The 23,556-nt window shown below is 41.1% G+C and overlaps 1 protein-coding gene across 8 annotated transcripts in view; it reads left to right on the top strand.

The window, feature by feature from the left end:
- The first annotated feature begins 361 nt into the window (after window positions 1–361).
- ZFYVE26 (zinc finger FYVE-type containing 26) overlaps window positions 362–23,556 on the top strand; it is a 48,522-nt gene continuing 25,327 nt past the window's right edge. For 5 of the 8 annotated variants that reach the window (XM_040558322.1, XM_040558318.1, XM_040558320.1 and 2 more), the window contains exons 1-21: window positions 363–726; window positions 977–1,189; window positions 2,646–2,724; window positions 3,548–3,637; window positions 5,571–6,120; window positions 7,091–7,221; window positions 8,081–8,245; window positions 9,434–9,522; window positions 9,806–9,966; window positions 13,066–13,248; window positions 13,859–14,512; window positions 14,604–14,693; window positions 15,450–15,518; window positions 16,151–16,302; window positions 17,595–17,793; window positions 18,113–18,376; window positions 18,530–18,649; window positions 18,942–19,106; window positions 19,987–20,214; window positions 21,612–21,717; window positions 22,473–23,212. In XM_040558322.1, the coding sequence (XP_040414256.1) occupies window positions 999–1,189; window positions 2,646–2,724; window positions 3,548–3,637; window positions 5,571–6,120; window positions 7,091–7,221; window positions 8,081–8,245; window positions 9,434–9,522; window positions 9,806–9,966; window positions 13,066–13,248; window positions 13,859–14,512; window positions 14,604–14,693; window positions 15,450–15,518; window positions 16,151–16,302; window positions 17,595–17,793; window positions 18,113–18,376; window positions 18,530–18,649; window positions 18,942–19,106; window positions 19,987–20,214; window positions 21,612–21,717; window positions 22,473–23,212 (4,426 nt within the window). In that variant the 5' untranslated portion in view covers window positions 363–726; window positions 977–998. The other 3 variants (XM_040558317.1, XM_040558321.1, XM_040558316.1) reach the window with 3 other exon arrangements.

Raw genomic sequence — 23,556 nt, 5'->3', positions numbered from 1 at the left:
TCAAGGGATAAATATATATATATACACGTCTGAATATACCTCTGTATGTGTACCTCTCTCTCCCATTCTCTCTGCATAGGGATATATGATATCTATTCACCCCTTTGGGAGAGGCCAGAAATGGTATCAAAGCATATCTATATTTACATGTATATTCTGCGATTCTGTGATGTGCTTATGAAGACAAATTTCAGTATTTACGCTCTGTATGTATATGTATACACCCCTATAAGTATACCTCTCTCTTATATTTGTGTGTATACAAATGTAAATAATGTTTGCAGATGTACATAATATACACAGGTACAGTACCCGCCCTGTGACCAGACGCGCGCCCAAGCCCACCCCCGCCCCAGCCCCTCAGCGCTACCCCGTCGGGAGCCCGCGCGCTGAGGGGAGGGGGGCGGAGCTTCGTGCGGAAGCCAATCAGAGCCACGAGCGGCCGGAGAAACACGAGAGGCGGGCGTGTGGGCGTGGTTACGGGAGGGGGCGTGGCTCGCGCTGCCCGCACTGTCCCGGCGCCGTCAGGCTCCCCAAAGAAAGATGGCGGCTTATTTACATTCTGCCCCGGCCCCGCCAATGGGCGCCCGCGTGCCCGCCCGGTGCCGCGGTCAGCTGAGGCGGCGCCCAAGATGGCGGCGGCGAGGGTCGGGGCGGCCGGGAGTGGGGTTGCGCTGCGGTAGAGCCCGGCGCCGCCGCGGGGGCCGCGTCCTCCTGCCCCGCCAGGTAACGCGGGCAGCATCTTGCTTGGCCCGGCGGCTGCCGGGCAGTTCCGATCCTTGTCAGCCCGCAGTCCCGGGTAGCAGCGGAGGAGCCCCGGCTGCCCGCTCAGCGTGAAGGAGAAATTCGGGGTGGGATGGGGGGAGGTGGGGTGGGGGGAGGTGAGGTGGGGTGAGGTGAGGTGAGGTGAGGTGAGGTGAGGTGAGGTGGGGTGGGCTCCTCACGGCGTCTCTTCGGCGTGTGTCTCCCCGCGCAGGTGTCCCGGCCGTGCGGGGGAGATGCATCCGTTCGGCCGCGAAGAAGCGGCCTCCCAGGAGCGGCTGCTGGGGTTTTTCTGTGAGTGCGTGCGGCGCGGCGGCTGGGGGCTCGCCCAGGCCTGCCTGCCCCAGCTCTGCCGCTGCCCTGCCGACGGCCCCGAGAAGGTGGAAGCGATCCTGCGGGCGCTCGTAGCGTGTCCCGCGGCGGTGAGGTAAGCCAGGCGCTTCTCCTGTTCAGTGGGTCTGCGTGTGAGGTGGGGAGGAGCAGGTGGCTTAGTGGGTCCTGTAGGAGGCCGGTGGAACCTGGGGAATAGCTCTGGCTTGTGTGCTGAGGGGTGTAGGCAGGCAGTTACCTGAACAGTGATGCCTTAGCACAGCCCGGACACTTGGCAGGCTGCTCAGCCTACTGAGGTAGTGAGCTGGGGTCATTCATGTGGCTGGCATTGTGACTGCTACGAGCTTAAAACTATCTGGGAGCTTTTCAGAACTGACTTTGTTAGATTTTATTCAAGGATAGGAAGGAACATCTGAAACTGTATTCCTCTAATGCTGGACTTCAGTTGGTTTAGAAATGAACCACCAAGATCAGAACTGTAATTATTTAAAGTATTTTCTTGCTTCCAGTTCTTGAAAGACCTTCCAATTTCTGAAATTCGAACTCTAAAAAATTCAGATTATGCTATTAATTTCTTAGTTCTCTTGCCCAGGATTTTGAAACAGCATTTAGTTTTGCTTGGGTGTGGTTATTTTTGATTTCTACTTTTCGGTAGTTGCATATGAAGGGTGACTTCCTAGCACTCCAGGGAACACTGGTGTTCAAGGGGAGGTTAAAGCTTAGTGCTGCTCCCCCTCTCCAAGTAGATGATCGCATCTCACGTGAAGATTTGTGCAACACTGTGGTAAAGATTCTAGGACTTAGGGCAGTCTAGGGGATGATCATGTGAGACATAAACATATTTGTTTCTTTTTGTCCTTCGTAGTTGGGCTAACACATCTAAAGGCAGTTAGCACTGCTGAGATTTTTAAAGGCTGATGAACTGTCTTCTGCTTTCTCCTTTTCCTAGTTCCTTTCACAATACTGAATATGTTCCTGGACAGTTTAGGTTTTGGAATGTCTGTATAAGAACTGGAGCACGTGAAAAGCATAGGGAAACTACAAGTGTGTTTGTTTGTTTGTTTGATTAGTACAATAGGTTAATTTTAATTTGGACAAAGAGCTACACTTGTGCTACTGTGACATAAGAGTTTGTTTCATTTTGGGGGATAGAGCTAGACAGAACAGGAAATAGCAGAGTTTGGCAAGCAGTCAGATTTCAGAGAAATCTGCTGAAGTGCTGAAAGAGGTCTCTACAGACTGAACTTTAGACCACAAATAAATTTCAGTGTTTTGAAGGAAAGACCTATGGCAATAGTTGTTGGTATTTCACAGATCCAAAAGCATTTATTTGCACAGCAGAAATCATTAAGTTAATGTATAAGTAGTACCAATATTATGTTTTCTCTGTTCTTATCCTGTATGACTTTTCTTCAAAGATTTAGTCATCTTTATTTTTTTTATCATGCACAAAGAAATATATAAATCAGAATAAGCTCTGACAGTGTTTTGCAGGATCTAAGAGATGGGCAGAATGTTGTATAATCCGATATGTGTGTTTATTGCTTTTGTAGATGTGGACAGAATTGCAGCCCCTGGAGAACAGCATGGCTTTGGCTCCTTGTGCTGGAAAAATGGCTTGCAAGGAATCAGGTACAGAAGTTAGCTGTAGCTGACTTCCGAGTGTGAAATGTCTGCTGAGTTGCCTGATTAAAAATACAGGTTTTCCTGATGTTCACGGAATTAAGTTCTCAGGGTAGCTGGAGAGGTCCATTGTTTTAACAAACTCGTCAAGAAACAACTGTTAATCTTTGAAAGTTACTTTCTCTTCTGCATGCTGGAGAAAAAGTAGGGATGTTTTTATTTTTTTAGGTAATAAAAGTAGCCTCTTTAGCATCAACAATTTCTGTAATTGGAAAGCATGAGTTTATCAACTTCTGCATTTTTGTAGCACCTTTCTTACCATAATAATGAAGTAATTCAGGCATCAGACAATTCTTTATAAGCTTTAGAGGCTGAAGGAGTATAACTTGTGCTTGCTCTATTGCTGTTTTCAGAATGACTAGTGTGACTTGCTTCATGAGTAAAAAAGAGTCTTTTTTCCTAGATTATTTTTTTAAAATTGGTACACTGGGTCATGTGATCATTTTGTTTTTTTTAATTCATTTGTCTTTGTCACTACTTAGACTTGCACTTTTTCTTCACTATTTTAGTGAATTGATGGCATTGTAATTCCTGCAGAAGTGTCATTTTTCTCTGTTTCCAAAGTTATGTTTGTCTCTGATTTCTATGGAATCCACTGGTGCAGCAGCAGATTCTAGATGTGCGATAGTCTTCAAATGAGAATTAGATATCTTCAGAGACAGATTTGTCCGCTTCAAAAAGTTGATGCAATAGCTAAGATTCAGCTATGATAATACAGATAAATAAAAGTTATACTGGTTAACATCTTCCCCATTCTTTTCTGTTGTTTCAGAAAACTGTTCCAGTTGTTCTTCGGAGAGAAACTGAATTTTTATTGTTCTTGGAAGAATTGCAGAAGGATGTCTCTGAGGAAGTCCTAAAGGTGAGCTGCTTAGCCTGCCCTTCTTCTCATTATCGATATGCAGAATGCCAAACTGTCAGTTTTGGGAATCAAAGTTGATGCTTTCAGCAGCCTTCTTTCCATGAGATATGAATGTGGTGTTAATCTTCTAGGCAATTGAAAGAGACTGTAATTCAGCTCCCTGTTTTAACTTAATCCAATGTATCTGAAAGTGATTTCTCTGGTTAGAGAGGAGGCTGTTGACAGGCAAGGAACAAGCTTTTCTTCAAGGTCTTTCTAACACGCTTCAGTACTGATGCCAGCTACTTGTCCCAGTCTGACGTCTGTAGATGTCAGTAATCACAAAGCCCACTGTGAGCCAAAAGAAACCATAGTCAGCAAGCACCTTTGAAACGTATGTCTATTTGCTTTTTTCCTTCTCCTAAAATCTTGGTTTCCATCACCTCTGCACCTTCCCGCCCTCTCCCTGGAAGGTTTTGAGTGCTGTACTGTTTTTAGTGATATTATTTGCTGGTTGGTACAACTGAGATCCAGAAGCCGTTTTTCCATTAATTTTTACATACAGACTGCTCTACTTGAGAAACACATTGAAACATGCAAAAATAGATTAATATCAAAAGCAAGTATAGGGCAGAAAATCGGGAGAGTTTCTAACTGTGGAGCTGTCCTAATATGATGTTGGTTGCAACAGAATTACCTGATGTGGCGTCTGAAGTGTCCTCGGATGTCACGTCCAGTTACATAGGTTCTAACTCGTCAAAGATTTTTTCTAAGAGGAAAATTAAAACTTATTTTCAGAGGCTATTTGGAGCTCCTTAATATGAATAAGGAAGAGACAGTCAATATTTCTATAAGGATGCAGAATTAGCACTTACAGGATGAAAGCAAGCAAGCAAGGTAAACAAGGTGACTGTTGATTAAAATAAATCTGTTTAAAGTCTACTGATGACTGATGAATTTGGTGTATGTTACCGTCTAGACTCCAGATCAGATTAGATGAAAGATTGCACCATTATCCGCAGTGTTGCGCAGAAATAGGAGATTCATCAACCTCATCTCTTCATCACAATTTCTTTCAGAGACATGACAGTAGGTAGAGTTACATTTTAATCCAGCAATAAAGAAAAGGAGATTGTGGACTTGTCTTCCAATCCTCTAATTTCTGTACACACCAGCCACCTCTCCCCTCCATATTCCCTGAGATGTCTCCTCCAGGTGAGGATAACACACACAGTTACAGAAATAACAAAAGTGCTGCCTAATTGCTATTCAGCTGTTGCTAACTAGAAAGTGTAATGGTTGAGTTGTGCCTTGCCTTACTACCCCTCCTTGGGAGTGCTAATTGTTCCTGCTTGTTTGTCTTCCACTGCCTAGTTCTAGAACTGTAGGATTGCTTCTATTAGCAAGAAAAATTAGTGTTGCATAAGAGAGAAGTCAGCAAGATGGTTCAAACTGGCCAACAGATTCAGAAGCCAAGTTTGAAAAATTAGTGTTAATGAGGACAGTGCAGTGGGTAGGTAGATTATATGAATCAAGGAAAGCAGGATTTAAAAAAAAGCCTGGACAGTAAATCATTATGTTCTTACTGACCTAGGAAGATACAGGCACGTTAGTATATTGCTAAGAGATAGAATAGGGTAGTGCATCAGCCGTTCCATAGGAGCTGCTTGTGTGAACTAAGGAATGGGTGTGAACTTGCTTAAGAGCACGTGGCCAGTGTAGTGTAGTTGTATGTTATAGGATTCCTTATATTTTGTTGTGTATTCTGGCATATCGACTCTTCTAGGGGGGATACTGGACAAGGTAGACCATATTTAATGGTTTTCCTAGGTAATTTGATGTTTCCAGATTGATTTAACTTCTGGCTTTCAAGTTTCTTCTGTTTGTAGAAAATAACAATATCACTTATGAAGTCTGAAACGTGTATTTTTCTTCTCTGTTCTTTCCCTGCCAGGAGCTGTTTGAAGCATTTGAATGCACCCTGAACAAGCACACTGCTGACAGGAAAAGGAGAGATGGCTGTTCTCACAGATTCAGTTTGGATGTTGTTTCAGCTCTCCGGAAGCTTTTGTTACGGGCTCCGCAGAGGGCACAAGCCCTGCTGGAGTTCTTCCAGGAGGAACAAGGGACACGCGGCTCCTCACTCCAACAATATTGTTCTCTACAAAACATCTTTGTTGAATTTCTTCGCGACTCCTTGAAATCTCTGCAGAGGCTTCAGTGCGGTTCTGAGATTTCAGAAGTAGATCAAAGAGAACTAGTAGATACTATTTATTCTGCTCTCAGTATGGTGACTTTTGAGGTGGAGCATCAGACTGATGAAGTACGACACCTGTTCAGGGAACTCTTGGATGTATGCTGGGCTGAGGGAAGCCCGCTGAGGGAGGAGAAGCTCCTAAGCTGTATGCTGAGGAAACAGAGCCACGGCCTGTTAAACCTATATAGCAGTGTTCTCATAGAAAGAACAAGAGAAAAATTTCTGGTGTCAAAATCAACAGGAAAAGGTTTGTTTTACCTGTTTGTTTGTTTGTTTGTTTTCATTTCTTGTTTAACAAACCTGGTTAGGCATTAGACAGGTAAGTTGTCAAGGAATTGGGCAATTCTTTTGGTAAGAGGTACCTTAACAAGCCATAGAGTCTTGTAAAAGGTGATGCTAAAATGACAAAAAGCAAGGGTCTGGGCATAGGAAAACCAGGCTGCTTATGTTTCTGTGGTCTTTGCTGCCTTTTTGTGTGAACGTTTCCTTTATCACCCCTTACTGTGCTTTATTTTAATCTGCTCAGTGTTTTTCCTGCTGAAGGTCTTGCTTGTAACTGGAAATTGACTTTTCACGTGTATGTAAAATTCCTACTGGTTCAGCTCCAGCTCAGAGTCATCAGTATTGGAGGATGTTTTACTTCAGGCCAATTCATTTCCTTTCACTCACAGGGTTTGCTGAAAGGAAGTTCAGGCTGGTGTGGTGTGGCAGCCTGCCGTTTCTGGTAGTAATCACAGTTAGGGCTTCCTCATGGGGTAGAGAAATGGAGATGTGAACGCATTTGCTCTTACTGGGAATAGCTGAATTTTCAGTTGGTACAGATCTGAGAAGTTCCTGTTCTGGACAAGTCTTTGCTAGGCCCTGTAAAGCAGCACAGTGTCTCAGCACAGAAGTGAGAATTCATGCAACATCCAGATAAGATGAGAATGAGGGGAGAAAGAAATGCAGTGTGACCTGAGCTAATGCAAACAACCCATGCACTGAACAGGCTTCCGCTAGGTTAACAACTGTCCGGTTTCCTATCTGTCCTCTTCTACCACATTTTTTTGCTTGGCTTTGTCATTATCTAGTAACAATATCTGAGAGTCTGAACTGTTAATATATAACAACTCATTAGTATTCAAGGAAATGCTGAGGATTTCTCAGTTTAAATTAACAACACCCTTCTTTCAAAGGTACCCCTCTGCATTGTAAGGTAATCTGATAATGTTTTTTAGGTTCGTCGGAGCAGCTGGATACAGAGCGAGCCATGATGAACTTGTTCTCAGATCCCAAGGAGGTTGCTTCCTGGAAGACTGCATATTTCTACTGCTTGAGCAGCAGCAAGCACTTTCTGGAACAGATTCTGGTATGGCCATAAAACCATTAAGAGGGAATCCCAGTGGTAGCTGAAGTCAGTCCTTGTATTGACCATATCTTGGTGATGCACAGAGGCTTTTTTATTTAGATAGTACTTACGAGGATCAATGACTTTTAGGAAGAAGAAGATAACTACTGATAACTCCCCTACTTTTAGCTGTATGATGAACTTAAAGCATTTGATGTGATTTTTTGAAAAGCTCATCTGCATGACGACTGAAGATTAGATCTTTAGGACTTGAGAAGTGCCATGTTCTACTTGCACTTTTGGTGAATGTGTCTGTTGATTTACCCCGTGGCCTTGAACTGGTTGCTTTGCTTTTTTGATGCTCGTAGCTGGGGCAGTTGATATTCAGGAATTGGCAAGGTGAAATTTAGTGGTTTAAAGAGCATGAAGTTCTGGCAAAAGATATTCTGGTATGATTTAAATTATTTGAATGTATCTACATGGAAAAAATAGAATCCAGGTAGGTGGTCACTGTTTTAATGTGACTTAAAGTTTTTGAGGTTGAATGTAGTTCCGTTTCTAGACAACCTGCTCAGTCAAGCTTCTTATATAATGCCCTTGGCATAGACATATTCCATAGAAAGATCCTAATGGTAATCTAGTGAAGGATTGTGAGGTGGTTCTATAGGAAACATTTGAAATTATGGTTTTCTTTCCTCATTTTTACTGAAGAGTAATGTGATGGCTTGTAAAATACAAGTTTAGGAAAATTCCAGATACAGTGCTTCACCATTTTAGTGAAACTAATGTTGAAATGTCTCCTCACTTATATAACCTGCCAAGCAGGCATTATGAATCTTTGCATTTTGGAAAGATAAATGTTTCTCATTTTGTTTTCTAGGTGACAGCATTAACTTTACTGAAAAGAGAAGACTTCTCAGGCCTGAGCAGCTTATTGCGGAGAGAATTCAACCCCCTTAGCCGCCTCTTGGTATTGCTAGGATGGACTCACTGTCAAAGCTTGGAATCGGCAAAAGCATTGCTATGGACTCTTCACAAAACTCAGGTAGCCAGCAGAAAGCAAGTGGCGATGTCCTGGTCTGTATCCAGTAAATACAATTTATTTGCTTAGGTTGTTAGTTCCTGACTTTTTTTTTCTTTTTCTGGTTTGCCAGAAGAAAAAGCTACAACCTCAAATTGTGAGAACCTGAATCACGATTTTTCTTTAAACAAAGATATAAAACAGGGAGTTTCCAGTGAGCATTTTAATCTTTCTCAAAAGGGAACTTAAACTAAGATGGCAGTTTGGCGTAGATAACGGCATTGAACACTTGCCTTTCTTCTTACTCCTCAGCCATGATGCGAGTATGATTTTGCAGGTGATTGTGAAAGTTCATCTTACGTGAGCTGTTCAGCCCTTCGCTGTTAACGTAAGAGAGAAAATGTCAGTAGCAGTCTATGACTAATTTTGAAAAGAGCCAGGGGATGTTTGATCAATGTCATTTTGCTCAGTGGATAGTGATTAATTCTAGTCACAACTAACGTGTTAAGTAACTGGGGAGCTTGGAAACTTCCCAGAGCCATTCTCAAAGTAGGGTGATCAGTCATAGGAGCTGTGACTGAAAGATCCACTTTATTTGGGAGGAGTCTTCCTCTTCAAAGAAGAGTGTTGGTTCTAACTCTGGGCATGTAGTTGTAGCTCAGATGATGTCTGCCTACAGGCAAGTGGCTTGAACGACAGATGTGGTGAGACAGGGAGCCCTGTGCTGCTGGATCCTTGGGGCAGATCTAGTCTAGTATTGCCTTAAGCAAGTTACCATGTAATGTCTGTTCAGTAGCCTCTGCAAAGTGGAAGCCTCGGATCTAGTTTTAACAGGCAGGCATCGCAGTAGAAGAGCACACGGAAAGGAGAAGTGTCTGCTACCCAGTATATCATCTGTTCTGCTATGTAGTTAGTTCTAGAAGTTAAAGTCTGTTTTAAAAATCATGAGTTTTGTTTTTGAAAGCTAACCTTGAAAAGGGATGTAGACACCTTTCCATGATTTGCAGATGGAATGGAGGCTGATTTCGATGCTCCTTCATAATAGATCATCTTTTGCTGCCTTTGTAATAGAACTGGGAATTTTCTGTACTTGAAAGTTATCCCTGGGTTTAACTAGTCTTGTGAACACCACATCTGTGACATAGGTTTGGTTCTGCTGTTTGACAAGAGGATTTGTTGTAAAGGGATTCTTTCGTTTGTCTTTCCATTTAGAATCTGTGCAATGATTCGGTACTAAAAGATTTCTGCGATGGGCTCTGGGCTCAAGTGGAAGTTCTTGAATGGTGCATACAGCAAAACAGGTAAAATAGAAGAACTCTTTCCAAACGATCTTGGAAAAGCTGCCTATTAGTCAATTTATGTATGCAAATAGAAATTGTACTCTTTTCTGTGAATTTTGGCAAATAATCTCCTCGTGACTGCTTATCACAAGCTCTTAAAAGTGTGTCATGGGCATTACTTACACTATTTGTTTTACTTTAAATGCTGTAGTTTTGTTGAATCTGAATTAGAGGGGGGATATATCTTAAACCATGGCTGAAAGACCTAAATCTGTGTGCCACCTCTTTGTTTGTTCTCTTGCAGTATTACTATCCCAAGGAAGGTTCTTTTGCAACACTTGCACAGTCTAGATTGCCACACTGCAGTGTACTCTCTCCATCACCTCACTAATCTTCTTACACTGAATGAAGAGGATGTTATTGAGCTGCTTCAAAAAGTTCCTGCTAGAGACCAACAGTTGCAGGGTAAATGCGTAGGATAATGAGAACACAGGAAAACCCCTGAGCAGCACATACTTGATGTATCAGTATTTCTGCCAGGAAGAGTCTGTTCTTTTGACCGAATTCTGTGAATAGGGAAGATACTGTTTATCAGTTCTTTTGTGGGAGAAAACTAGAGAGCATGTGGAAATTACTTTAGAATTCTTTTGGAGACTAAATTGTCTCCAAAGGAGTTGTGAGATCTCTTTTGATCTTGCAAGGCTAGACCTCTGAAAGAGTCTTTTGAAGTCTCTATCAAGACTTTGCACATGCTCAGAATGTATTCATACTTCTTACCAGTTTGTTTCAGAAAAGGCATTTAATGGTCTTCCTCTTGTTGCTTTAAACTGAGTTAATTCTAAAACTGTCTTATGTGTTGTTCACTGTCACTTACATATTGTATAACACCCTTAGCTGGATCAGTAAGTGTATATTTTGGATTTCAGCTATCTGTGCACTTCAATTTAAAACCAACGAACAAAACCAAATGAAACTGGCAATATCTTATACTGTAACATCTTCACTTTGAAAAGATACAAAATGGTGGTGGTTGGTTTTTTTTTTTTTTCCCTTTTAATATTAAATCTTAGTAAATCTACTTTAATGTTAAAATCCGTAAGGCTTAACTACAGTCTGTCTTTACATCACTCTTGCCTTGTTTCTCTCATTTCCCATGTTCCAGGTTGGTGCCTAAAATTACTTGAGATTACCAGGCACATTAGTTCACTTAGAAGTGGCTGTTCTTGTACGCTTGTTTGATTGCATCTTATTCTTTTCTGTCAAAAATCTTTCAACAACAGGAAGAGGCAGACCTGTCAGATCTTCTGGGGGCTGCATGACTAGCAAATAAGCTACAGTGTGGTTTCTCTTCTTTTTTTCAGATCACTTTAATTTACGGAACTAGTTAACGGCAGACAATTTCTCCCTCTCTTTTTAGTAAAATTCAGATAATTCTATAAACACAGTTTAATAGAATCTCCTTTAAAATTATGTATTTTGAAATTTAAAGAGAGGATTGGAGTCATGAAGTTTAGATTTGTCTGGCTTGATAGTGTTAACAGGCATTTTTCTCTCCTCACCCCTCTCTCTTTCCCTTCTTCCTCTTTTAACGCACATCTGTTAGCTGCAGTAGCGAAACTGAAGTAGTGAGACCATTTGACAGCTGTATGCAGGCACCCTTCAGATCATAGAATCATCGAATGGTGTGGGTTGGAAGGGACCTTAAAGATCACCCGGTTCCAACCCTGCTGCCATGGGCAGGGACACCTCCCACCAGACCAGGTTGCCCAAAGCCCCATCCAGCCTGGCCTTGAGTACCTCCAGGGATGGGGCATCCACAGCTTCTCTGGTAACCTGTTCCAGTGCCTCACCACCCTCATAGTGAAGGATTTCCTCCTAAGGTCTAATCTAAATCTGCTCTCTTTTAGTTTAAAGACATTACTTTGTGTCCTATCACTACACTCCCTGATAGAGACCCTCTGTTCTCCAGATTAGTGTATAAGACGAGTTTGTGTGTGATCAGTCTCAGTAACAAAAGAAATTTCTACATGAGTTACTGAATTCAAGAATATGATGTTAGTACTTCTGGGATAGGAAAGGCAAGTGCTTATAGTTGCAGGCTATTTTTTCAGTATAGTTGCGGGAGAAGGGCTGGTTTAGATACAGATACTGACTTGGATGGAGTGCGTCTGTGTCTTTCTATGTGGCAGGCAAAAATGTATTAAATTTGCATTTGATTACCAATCTATGTCTTAACAACATGTCCACCTAGCATCTTGCTTTTCATAGACCTGTGTCTATCAGACCTGTGGCTTTGCCTGCCTGAAGTCCTCTTATGACAGTGATGTTGGGAGGTTTTCAGGTGCTCCATAACAGTGGAGATCTGCTGGTGCATTGTAGCATTGCTCTGTCCCGGTGGGTTCTGAGAAGGACTCGTACTTGGGTGTTTTCTCAGTTCTGCCTGCTGTCTATATGATGTTTTCCACCACTGCTGCTATTTAGAATTGCAGTGCTAGGGAATAATGGGTTTTAAGCTGTTTGAGCGCTAAGGGCTTTGTCTCGGCTGTTCTGTAGTTTTCAGAAGAGTTCAGGCTGATGTTTTCATTTGAAACTGTGCTTAAGCCTTGTGGAGAGCAGTACTGAAACGTTTTTTTGGATAATGCTGTTCAGTCTCAGCGTTTGAATGGGGATGTTACCAGTACATCAAACCAGTCTCTAGTTAAAATGCTTTGTGAATGCTTCCTCTGCGTTGACAGTAGGCAGAAGTGCAATTTATCCCCTGTATAAGAATGGAAGATAGTGGATTCTAGCACTAATGTAACGCGTGGTGGTTTGATTCATCTAAAGCCAGCAGAACAGAAAATATGACTGTGTATTATGTTCCTGGGTGAAGGGCATGATGATGTGACTTCTACATTGTTTACAGCTTTGTTCTGCTGTAGTTAGAAGGGACCATGCCTCTGGCATGTGACAATGACACCTCATTTTCTCCAAAAAAGAAAGAGGAAGGGAGGGGGTGTAGTACTTCTCTAAGATGCACATCAGAACTGTGCGAAGACAACTATGGGACTGTGCTTTTTTGTTTAATCAATGGCAGGTTATGTGAGGTAAATATGGCCAGACATTGTGGATAGAATCAAAACGCAACATCTGTTTATTAGTACAGATTTGAGAAGTGGTGGCACTCTGATCTCGCCACAGTTGCAGCCAGTCTCACTGTCTCTCTGCTTATCTGTTGTGTGATAGAATGCAAAATTCTTAAATGTTGGAACCAGACAGGATTCCTTCTGTGTTGTAAATGCAGCAGTGCAGCTTAACCACTTACTTCTAATGAGACTTAGAATGATCAAAATCTGTTCGTTATATGCTGTAGCCAAGTCCTGCAACACAAACTTGCAGAAAATTTCCTTTTCAGAAAGGTTTTTTTTTTTTAATGCTGATAAATAACAGTGAGGTAGAGGAAAGGTGGGAGGGAAGTGGCACTGGGGAATAAAGTCCAGGAAAGAGTTGCTGTGTGGGAACTGCAGAAAAAAAAATTTTTTTTTTAACCTCCTATGCCCTCACCAACCTTGTTTTCCTCCACAGCGGCATCGCTCCCTAACGCCCTAAGTCAGCAACGCAACCTGGCGCTCTTTCAAGCGTTTTGTGCTATGAAGTATGCTATCTATGCTCTCTGTGTGAATTCACATAAGCATTCCCAGTGCAAAGATTGCATATGCAGCCTTCTTGGTGATAGCCCTGAAGACATAACTTCTGCAGAACCAGCAGGTGATTGGCTTGCTTTCTCAGGTTCAGTAGCTTGTGCTTCTCCATTTGCTGAGTTCTGAATTATCACTTAGGAGTACAGATTATCTTTCTATTCGGTGGGCTGTGGCTGCTTTGCAAATGAGTGTAATGGCATTTCTGTGACGTGCTGTTATCTCTAGCAATGATAGATATGGATAGAACAAGGGTCTGTGTTCTGAAACATTTGAGGTAATTGGATTAAAACATAACACAAAAAGAAAATTGTATTAGATACAGGATGTTTCTGGTGGGGATAGTTTTGTAAGAGCTTGTGATTTCCCAGAAAATCAGTTTCCCAAAACCTGTGTGTTGTTTTTGTGTGTTTGTTGGTTTTTTTCAGCTAAAATGGGTGTAATCTGAGTTTGCATGTTGTTGGAAATGCTGATTGGTACAGCTGAGATTGAGGAGGCACACTGTCTTTTTAAAAAGTGTAAAATATTGAACGTATATGTACTTGATGTGTGGAGGAATGATGGGCTTTGAGCTATTGGGCAGTTGCATCTTCAAGAATTTCCTTAGAGGTCAAAGATAGGAAGAAAGAATTCCTGGGAAGTGTTGTAAGCGTTCTTTATTTTTGTTTTTACATGTACAGATTGCTCCTCAGTCTTTCCTCAGTACCTTGCGAAGTGTCACCAGTTCTTAAAGAGTATTCCTGCTCCTTTGCGCCTGGAGGTTCTGGAGAACATCTTCTCCTTGCTTTTTGTTTCTTACAGTGACCTCCATAGTGAGAATTTTCTACCTGAGGACTATGCAGAAGATGATGATCTTGATAAAAAGAGTTGTACAGTGGGCGTAGAAAGTGGTATCAGTAGGCGGTCTTCTGCCTCTGAAAGTCCACAGCACCTAATAAAGGTTGAAAAGAAGTTAGAGAGTCATCTGTTAGCTGCTCGGACAGTCCACTCAGATCCCCGAGATCTTCCTGACTCAGAGTTGCACAGCAAAAGCTGTGAGGCCTCTAGGCTGAGCTATCTGGATCTAAAACACTTCACCAGTGGTGTCACTGGATTTTTAGTGGATGATGTAGCCATGGATGCCTTCCTCACGTTGCTCCTCAACCAGCTGGAAGAAATTCAGAGTTCTCTCCCATGGGACTCCAGTAATGTGCTTCGTGAAGAGCTGGAGCTTGTTGAGTGCTTGAACCTTTCTGCGAGCAGAGATGGCTTTGGAAGTCGTGTGTCACAGTTTTCCAAATACCTTTCTGAAGCTCACTGGCGATACAAGGTGGTGATGAGCAACAGAAATGCAGGTAGGCTTTGTATTTGGCACTTTCAGTTAACTCTGTTTGTGGGCTGTCCAGCTATTTGGTAATGTGTTTTTTTTAATGTGTTCTTTTACAGAACATCAGCTTGCATCTTCCCGCAGATACAGCTCTTCAATTAGGTCCAACAGCTTTAAGAAGCGAAGCAGATCTCAAAGGTACAAAACAGGTGAGTTGAGAAAGTGACTAGGAGAAAATGTCTCTGAATTGCAGGTCGTTTTGCTGAGCTTACAGCTGAATGCAATTAGACTTGAGCAAGGAGAGGTTAGAGATGAGCAGAGAGAGGTTAATTTATTAGATTTATTTTCTCTAGTTTTCTAACTAGTTTGAAGTGTCTTAACTCCAGTTCCACTCTGATTGGGTTGCTTCCCTGAAGCTCACCTGCACAACTAAAAGATATGTTGTTTTAAATTCAGATAAGAAAATAAATTCTTTAATACATATTCTGAGGAGGGCAGAGGAGAACCTTGCAATGACGGGACCAATTCTTCCCTTCCTCCACTATATCCAATGACTGTTTGCTATATTTTCATTCATACTGCAATCATATCTAGGGTACAAATTCACAGGAACCTTTGTGACTTGAAGGTTCACTGACAGCTGTAAGAGAAAGCTTGGTTCCTCCTCATGCTTTTTTTATTTAGCCTTTAAAATGTATGTCTGGTTTGGGAGTCAGAAGTTTAGAAATACGAAGCTTTAAAGTATCTGTCATCCATCACTGGGCCACCCCAAAATGGTCTCTTGCCTAGCATTTTCTTCAGGCTAGCAGTTTTTGCGTTTATCATAGACATCACTGGTATCTCTGTTGTGAGATACTTCTCAAGATCTCTTGCAGTTGCCTAAACAGTTGTTTGCAATAAATTTAAATTACCTTGTCTAGACAAAGTGCATTTCACGTGCTGATTTTGATTTGTTTCCATTTTAGATGGGAAAGAGGGAACTTTCAGTCCATCATTGGAAAGTACAAGTAGCGAGCTAAGCACCAGTACCTCAGGTATTCAGCCACAAAAGTAGTGCTCCTTTGCCTTGTTGATGTGCAATGATGAAATACTCGTCTGACTGGTCAAAGTAAATTACTGCTCTGTGCAGGACAGAATTAGAACTTCTCAATTTCAGAGCTCCCATTTTTGGCTGACTTTTTCTAATTAGAATACTATATGTCTCTTCTGGAATAGGAAAACTTTTTTTTCCTTGGTATTTTTGGCTTGCAGGAAACAGTATGAAACGTAGCGATGTGCATACCGTCAAAAAAGCTAATAGATTAGCAGTAATGTAACTGAAAAGAAGCTTAGGCATACCAACTTGATATTAATAGGTCCAGTACTTAAGACTCCTTCCTTTATCCGTACTGAACCAGTGCCTTAGCATTGCATCTGCATTATATAGCTGCTGAAGGGTTACGTCTGCATGAGATGCAAACTGAAGGTTCTGACCAAACAGGGAAATAAATCTTACAAGAATTTTGAACAAGGTGTTTATGTTGTCCTCTTTATCCTGAAACTTCCATGCAATTCTGCACCTATATTTTTGTGTTATATATGTGAAGTGTCCTTACCTCTTAGATGGCTGTTACCAGGTGAAATGTTTTTCTGTAATAGCATACTGATTAATTCTCTTGTCTTACAGAGGGAAGTACCAGTAATGTGTCTGGCTCAAATAATTTGGAAAGTAGGGTGAGACCACAGCAGCAAAACCCCCTAATTCCTATGATGCTTTCCCCGCCAGAATCACTATTAGTTTCTTGTGTTTTGAGAGGAAACTTTGTAGAAGCCCATCAGGTAAGTGAGTTGCATGTGTTTTATGCAAATTAAAATCTAATTTGATATTGGTATTTGAGGTTATGATGACTGATGAAGTTCCTGCTCCTTCTGCGTTAGCAAGTACAGGCTGAAGCATCTTCATTCCAAGTGAAGGGGTCGCTACAGCAGTAGAAGCAAGCGAAAGGAGCAAAGATACTCCTATTGTACCAAGGATGCTGTTTTTTTATCCTATTGTATAAAAATGCCTCGTCTAAGCCTATGTTCTCAAAGCATGAAAATGTTTGATCGAAGCTGGCCAAGCTGAGTCTTTCAGCAAAATGAATAATATGAGGAATTCATGTGAAACCACATGAGGAAGCTTTAATCAGTGAATCAAAATCATGACTGTCTGCTACTTTTAAGCTCAGTAGGAACACGAAAATGTATTCCTTACCCAAAATGGAGCCAAAGTGATGAACGCATTTATTTGAAGGTGGTACATTTTGAGGGTAAAATTCACAGTACTGAAAATAGGCAGAGAGACTTGAAACTGATAACCTGCACATCTGTAGCTCTTTATTCTCTCACGGCTACCTTTCTGTGTGTGGCTTTTGGGCTGATAGTCTGAAAAACATCTTGAAGTGTATCAGCAATTGCATCTTTCGCAAAAAGCAGCGACCTTGCTGAGTTTCAGATAGCAATATTGAAGCAGTTGATACAGTTTCAGTCGTTGCGCTAGCAGCAGGCTGCTGCTCAGTTCCTTAGTTCTGTTCGATGTCAAGTAGGCCACTTCATATTTTCTCTACTTAAAGGATCAAGAAGCATTTGGTTTGTTTTGTTACTCTGAATTTCAGTATTGCTAATGATAACAAATTCAAGCTTGGTTTGCATTCTCTTGTTGGTTGGCTATCAGGAATTTGTATAGCTCTGCTCATCTATTGTCTTTAAATCTCTAGAAGATATTCCTTGCTGAATAAGAATTTGTTTAAAATAGCAAGTCAGGCCTCTGAAATAAACTAAATTTCCCTTGCAACATAGTAAATTGAAATCATGTCATTATGAAAGATATAGGAAATGAAAGTTAATTCAACTCCATTCTTACAGCAAATAATAGCTGAACGTTAAAAAAAGCTGAAAATGTCTTTAAGGCCCCGTTTTTTACGCTTCCAGGGGAAAAAAAAGGGACTATTTTAGCCTGCTTTTAGTGCATGTTTTTCAGATAAAGCATCTGTTTTATTCCCTCATTTCCTTTAAAAATCCCTAAAGCTCTTTGACCTTTGAAAACTTCTTTTGACGCACTCTGTAATTACATTTATTGTTATTTTTGAAAGGTGGCTTTGATGTTTAATCTTGATACTTCACCTTGCTATGGCGAATTGGTTTTCATGGAGCGCTACCAAGAGGCGGTACGAGAAATGGCCAGAGTGGAGAACAATATTGAGAATCAAGCATCAGATGGCACCGGAGGCATCAGGAAATCTGGCAGTGGCCGTTCAACATTGCAAGCTATTGGGAATGCAGCAGCGGCTGGTAAGGACCACGTTTTTAGAGTCCCTCTGAAAAAATATGTGGCAGAAATGGAAAACAGGAGAAAACAATTTGGATACTGTCAGAATGAGTGCAGTAATTGTTCAGAAGTGTAAGTGGTTCTTCTTTGACAGAGAAGATAAGAATGCTTGAATTTACTGTTGATGCCCAATTTGTTTTATCCATTCTGTAATAAATGCTTTGTAAAGCAGGTCACCTACTGAATTGTTTTCTTAAAGGATTGGAGAATAATTATTGATGCCAGGATCTGAGATAAATACCCTGTTTAATTAGCGATTGTGTTTTTTGCTGACTTATGTAGGTATGGTATTTTATTCCATCTCGGATGTTACTGATAAATTGCTTGCAACTTCTGGAAGTCTTGCCCCTACTCTCCAAGAAAATTTCTGGATCAACAACATCCAGCTGGAGCATACTGATCCTCTCCGGGAAGTCCTTGAGGACCTCAGTCCTTCAGCAATGGCAGCATTTGACCTAGCTTGTACTCAGTGCCATCTTTGGAAGACGTGCAAACAGCTTTTGGAAACAGCAGAAAGAAGACTTTTCAACAGCCTTGAAACTCGGGGTAGGCTTTTGATTTTTGTAGAAAATGCCCTTGTATAATATAATGTTCGTGCTAACACCTGAGTCTTAATGAAATCTCATTTTGTGCTTTTTGTATTAGGAACGGAAAAAGGAAAAACTTTTATTTTGTGTCTTTGTCCCATGACTTTTTCAGGCCACCGACCTGACTTTGTTTTACTGCACTCCGAAGGTTTAAAGGGTTTCCCAGCAGTTCTTCAGCAATTAAGCAAAATTCTCAATTACTCCTGCACATCGCAAGGGCAGTCCAAGTCAGGTAGTATGCTTTACTGCTATGCTTTTTTGTTGGAATGTGCTTATTTCAAATTCTTGCCTTCTGTTGCAATGGAAAATTGAAGTTTTTTTCATTTCTTAGCTTAGTACTTTAAAAAGGCGGGGGGGGACAAGGGGGACAAAAAAACACTCAACCTCAGTTCTGAATAAACTGAATCACTCTGAATTTGGCAAACTAGTGATATTATAATACAGTTTTAGTTCTGTGGGCATTTTTCTGTGCAAACATAGTTCCGTATTTGTTATAGCTGGTATTTCTTTCTCCTTCTTTGTAGAGATCTCAGATGAGAAAATGGGCAGTTATTTTCGATGCAGTATAGTAGACCTTCTTCAAGCTTGCTATCCTGCCTTGACTGAAGAAAGCATTACTAATGAGATTGTTTTATCGCAACATCTGGATCAAATCCTAAAAGCGCTGACACACGTTGAACGTTCTGTGGGTGAGTTATTTTTGTGGTCATGAAGACTGACAAATGGATCTAGACTTTTTGCTTTGTCCCATCCTGAAAAATATAAATCCAGGAGTAATGCTCTTTGACTTGTACATAAAAAATACGTATTTTAAATTCATAAATGCAAAGTATAAAATCGGTCTCTATTTCCTATAATCCAAGCATTCGTCTTCAGAGCTAAACCAGAGCTTGCCAGAGAAGAAAGGAAAATGTAAATGAGTACACTTGAGGTTACTTGTGCTATTTTTCTTCAATCGTAACAAAGAATTCTTTAAATATATTTTGCCCTGACAGTTTATAGTTAATTGGGTGTATTCTTACTATTGCTTTTTCCTTAGCTTTTACAAAAAGTAGATAAATTTGTAAAACGATTGTAACATAATATACCTTCCAATTTTCATAAAGCTATTAAAAATGGGTCATCCTTTTCTAAAGGAGTCTTCCAGAGTTGCGTTTTCTCTGCCTTTTCTCAAAGAGCTCTTTGTTTTATAGTATGGGATCTTTTGTTATGTCTTCTTTTCTGCGTTCATCAAACTTCTAAATGGCATGTGGGTGTTTATAAAACATTTAAAGATGTAAGTTTAATGAGCAATTTGTTAGGAGAGCTCTAAAGACCAAATGTTTTAGGGCATAGGAACTGGTCAACAGCTGTGTTTTGGAATAAGCTTATCTGTTAATGACACATAATTAGATATATTTAGGCTTTTCTAAGCTGCCAGATGCAAGGCTACCAACTTAGATGAACCATGGTTGTTAATGTTAAAGCATTTGTCTCACTTTTTTTTTTGTCTCAACCTTCCCCTCCACCCGCTGCCTTTGTCATTTAACACTGACTTGAATCTTGGATCTGTTTCTTCTTTTAAACCAGACTCTAAAGGGAGCTTGCTTGGCACCTTGGTGGAACAGGCATCTCTGAAACCGGTGGAACTGGAGAAGCACCTAGTTTGGAATCAAACACAGCTCCTGCTGAGAACTCTTGACCAACATCTCCAACCCATGTCAGAAAGCAACATGAAGACAAACTTTGTGAAGATCTTCTTTGACTATGTTACTACATTGGTTGCTGTTGTGTTACGAAGTCTGAATACAGAGCTAGGTATGGGGTTTCTGTCTGACAGCCTGAGTATAGGTGAAGATAGGCTGTGTAGTCTCTCTGACTTTAAGAAGTAACCATATAAAAATGTCTCCCTTGTAAACAGGCCTGCAACCTCTGTGTAGTTCAGATCATTTAATTTCTATTATTGCACTGCCTTTTTTAATTTCTTGACACCCAGGCCACCAACAGCTAAGATAAAAGTAGCTGATGGCAGTGGGTAAATCAGAACAGTAATGTTAACTGCTGACCCAGATTACGCACTTTGTTGAAACAAAGCAAATGACTCCTGACATCCCGAAATTCTGATCGCTACCCTGCAGGCAAGGATAACTCTTGCATCCAGTGGATAGGTACGCTGTGTGCTTTTCATCTCCCTTAGTCATAACCAATGCCCTTCTGCTCCATAGGGATAGAAAGAGAGTGTGCAGACAGCTGCACAGAGGTAACCAGGAAGAATTTTTCTTACAGAATTGGCTGATGATAGTGGTATGTGAAAAGAAACTCATGACCAGCATATAAAGCTGTCAGAAGAACAGAATCGTTCACTGATAGGAGAAAGTTTTTCTTTTAATTGTCTCTAATTGAGCTGTGATAATATACAATACCAGAGTACTGCTTTCAGAGAATACCTCGTCAAGAGGATAACAATTAATTTTCAGATATGCTGATTCAGCTCAGAACACTACCATGCTAACTGTAAGCTCTGTATGGACATGAGTCAGTCCTCAATGACTAATTGCCAAAGCCGAAATATGTGCGATGTTTAAAGGCTGAGTGAATTTCTGGGGAACTCTCTTATACTAAAAGATGAAAGGGAAATGGTAAACTTAGGAGAATATGTTTACAGTTACTCAGCATAACTTAGTAGTGCATGGAAAGGTATTTCAGCAATACTCTCCAGGTTTTCAGTGCTTCTGTAAAAGTAGCTTTATTTCTGTGAATTCCAGTCTGTAGTTGCTGACTTTAACTCAAACAGGACATGGACTCACCAATCTTTATCCAGAGACTCCTCAGAAACCAAGACTGCACATTTTCTGTCTCACCACAAATACATGTTTTGGTTAAAGTATGTAGTAAAGTTGCTAAATTGTTTGAACCTAGATCTCTCTTAAAAGCCAAAGACTCTCCACTCTGCCTGTTTTGGTAATATGTCCATTAAAATGTGAGCCAGTGGTGCCAGGTCTGAGAGGAGCATTGTAATCACACGTGCCTTGCAGTTTACTCTGCGTTTTAGCTCACTCATATGAGCATGGACTTTTTGTGAACTTAGGCCAAGAGATTTCAGGCTCAGGCTCCTAAAATCTGTGTTCCTAATGCAAGACTTGGCCAGTCTATTCAGCTGATGTGTTTGTGTTGTAGTAAATATTCTGTCTCGCTCTGATTTATTTTTTTTAAAGACTTATCCTCAGCAGTGAAAGTGGGGAATCCTTTCATACTGTTACAGCAGAGTCCATCTCAGCTACTCTCCCAGCTCTTGTTTGAAAGACAGGTTCAACCTGACAGGTTGGTGCTTTTCAGATATGCTTCTCTGGGTGGTTTTGGATCTCAGCTAAGATTGAAATCTTATCTGGCTACTTAGTACAGGCAGTACAGCCTCTGTTTGCTATCTCCCACTAGTAGGTCACTTAATGCTGCAAGGGTTGGTGTCTAGGGAGAGCTTAGTATTTTCTCTACTATCACAAAGATTTTTACTAGGGAAAGCTACAGCTCCATATTTTTGACAGTTACCGTTTGTTGTGAAGAGAGAACCTTTATGGAGATTTTTTAAATCGAGTGTAATATAGTTCAGAACACTGGACTTGCAGCTTAAAAGAACAGCAAAATAAAATATACCAGTAATGCTTCTTAAGAAGACAGCTGGGCATGGCTCTTGCCCTGGTAAAACTGGGTAATCTAAGCTCCTTCCATCACAAACAACTAAATCAGGCTGTCTGATTTGACAAAGAAGTTCTTAAATTAAAAAAAAAAAAAAGCACTAATAGTGAACTGTTATTAGTATGACTTGTACCTGAATACAACAATGTATGAGTAGTAAGTTCAATAATTTCTTTAAAGGAATGGCAACATAAGCTGTGAGTTATCAATGTTATGCTGTATAAATTTTCTCATACTGAGTGAATATAAGATTTGTACTCTTCTCATGTGAGGAGTATGAGGTGTTTGTGCTCACAAAGCATTTGGAATGTTTCTGAAAATCTGTAATTTTGAAGTACTGTTTATGTGTGTTGGGTAAGCTGGTTCTGTTTTCAATCCTGCAGGCTTGCTTCACTCTTGGCTAAAGAAGAGTTGAACTTGAATGTGCAGCAAGTTATTGTTAACTGTTGCTGTGAACCACTGTCCTTGTGCAGCGCAAGGCAAACCAGCCAGGCAAAGTCGCTTCTGACAACCATCAGCAACCTAGCGCATCAGTGTGCCTGCCGCTGCCTGCCAGATGTTGAAATACCAACCCCCAGTCCTGCAGTGGCCTCTGAGGACATCTACACTCAGGCCCCATCCTCTGTGACTGACTTGAGCCAGAACACACTCACTGCCTCCTCCCTGGACTTCCTGAAGTCTCAGTCAAAATTAACAGCCACAGTGGCATGTCTAAGTGCGTCTAATATACAGAAAATTTCCAAATCGAGTTTATCTTGGATGGAATTTCGAGGCAAACGGGAGGCGCCCTTAGGTTTGGAACAGATTTCCAGGGAGTGTGAGGCATTGTTGAAGGAGTTCCCCATACTGGAACAATTCCTGCTTGCTATGTTTGAGCCACTTCAGAATCAGCAAGAGGAAGACATCAGCTTGGCTAGCGCCTTCTCTGGCAAGACATACATATCTTTGGTTCTCCTAGGACTGCATTCCACCACAGCCGTTAAGGTATTAATGGAAGTCTTTGAACAAGCACTTGCTGCAAAGGATTGGGTCAGAGCTCTGAAGGTCTTGGATTTGTACAGTCAGGATGTGGACGAGTTGGACAACATTAAGGATGTTGTGCTGAGCTGTGCAACTGCTGAAGGTAAGAAAGATGAAGTCAGGTGTTCCTTTGCATTCCTCTGCCTTCTGCCCTTTTCGTATTATGTGAAGAATACAGCCTGAAACAGGAGGTGGAAACTAAGGTAGTGGTCCATGAGCAAATCCAAAGACAAAAACAGATCTCTTCCCTTCTATCATCCTAAATTTGCTTTCTCTGATAGTGTAGTTCCTGTTTTGCTAATTTGCAAATCCTGACAGTAAACTTACACAAAACCTATTTAGTACAAGAGAACTGGAATGTATCATGAGTGTTACTTGTATGTGAAGAGCTAGGTATGTCAGAAGACATAGTATTGTTAATGGAACATCTCTTACAGCAGTGTCATT

This window comes from Cygnus olor, chromosome 5 (genome assembly GCF_009769625.2).
Source record: "Cygnus olor isolate bCygOlo1 chromosome 5, bCygOlo1.pri.v2, whole genome shotgun sequence".
Taxonomy (NCBI): domain Eukaryota; kingdom Metazoa; phylum Chordata; class Aves; order Anseriformes; family Anatidae; genus Cygnus; species Cygnus olor.
Note: the sequence above shows the minus strand (reverse complement) of the source record. Positions and strands in the feature narration are given on the sequence as shown.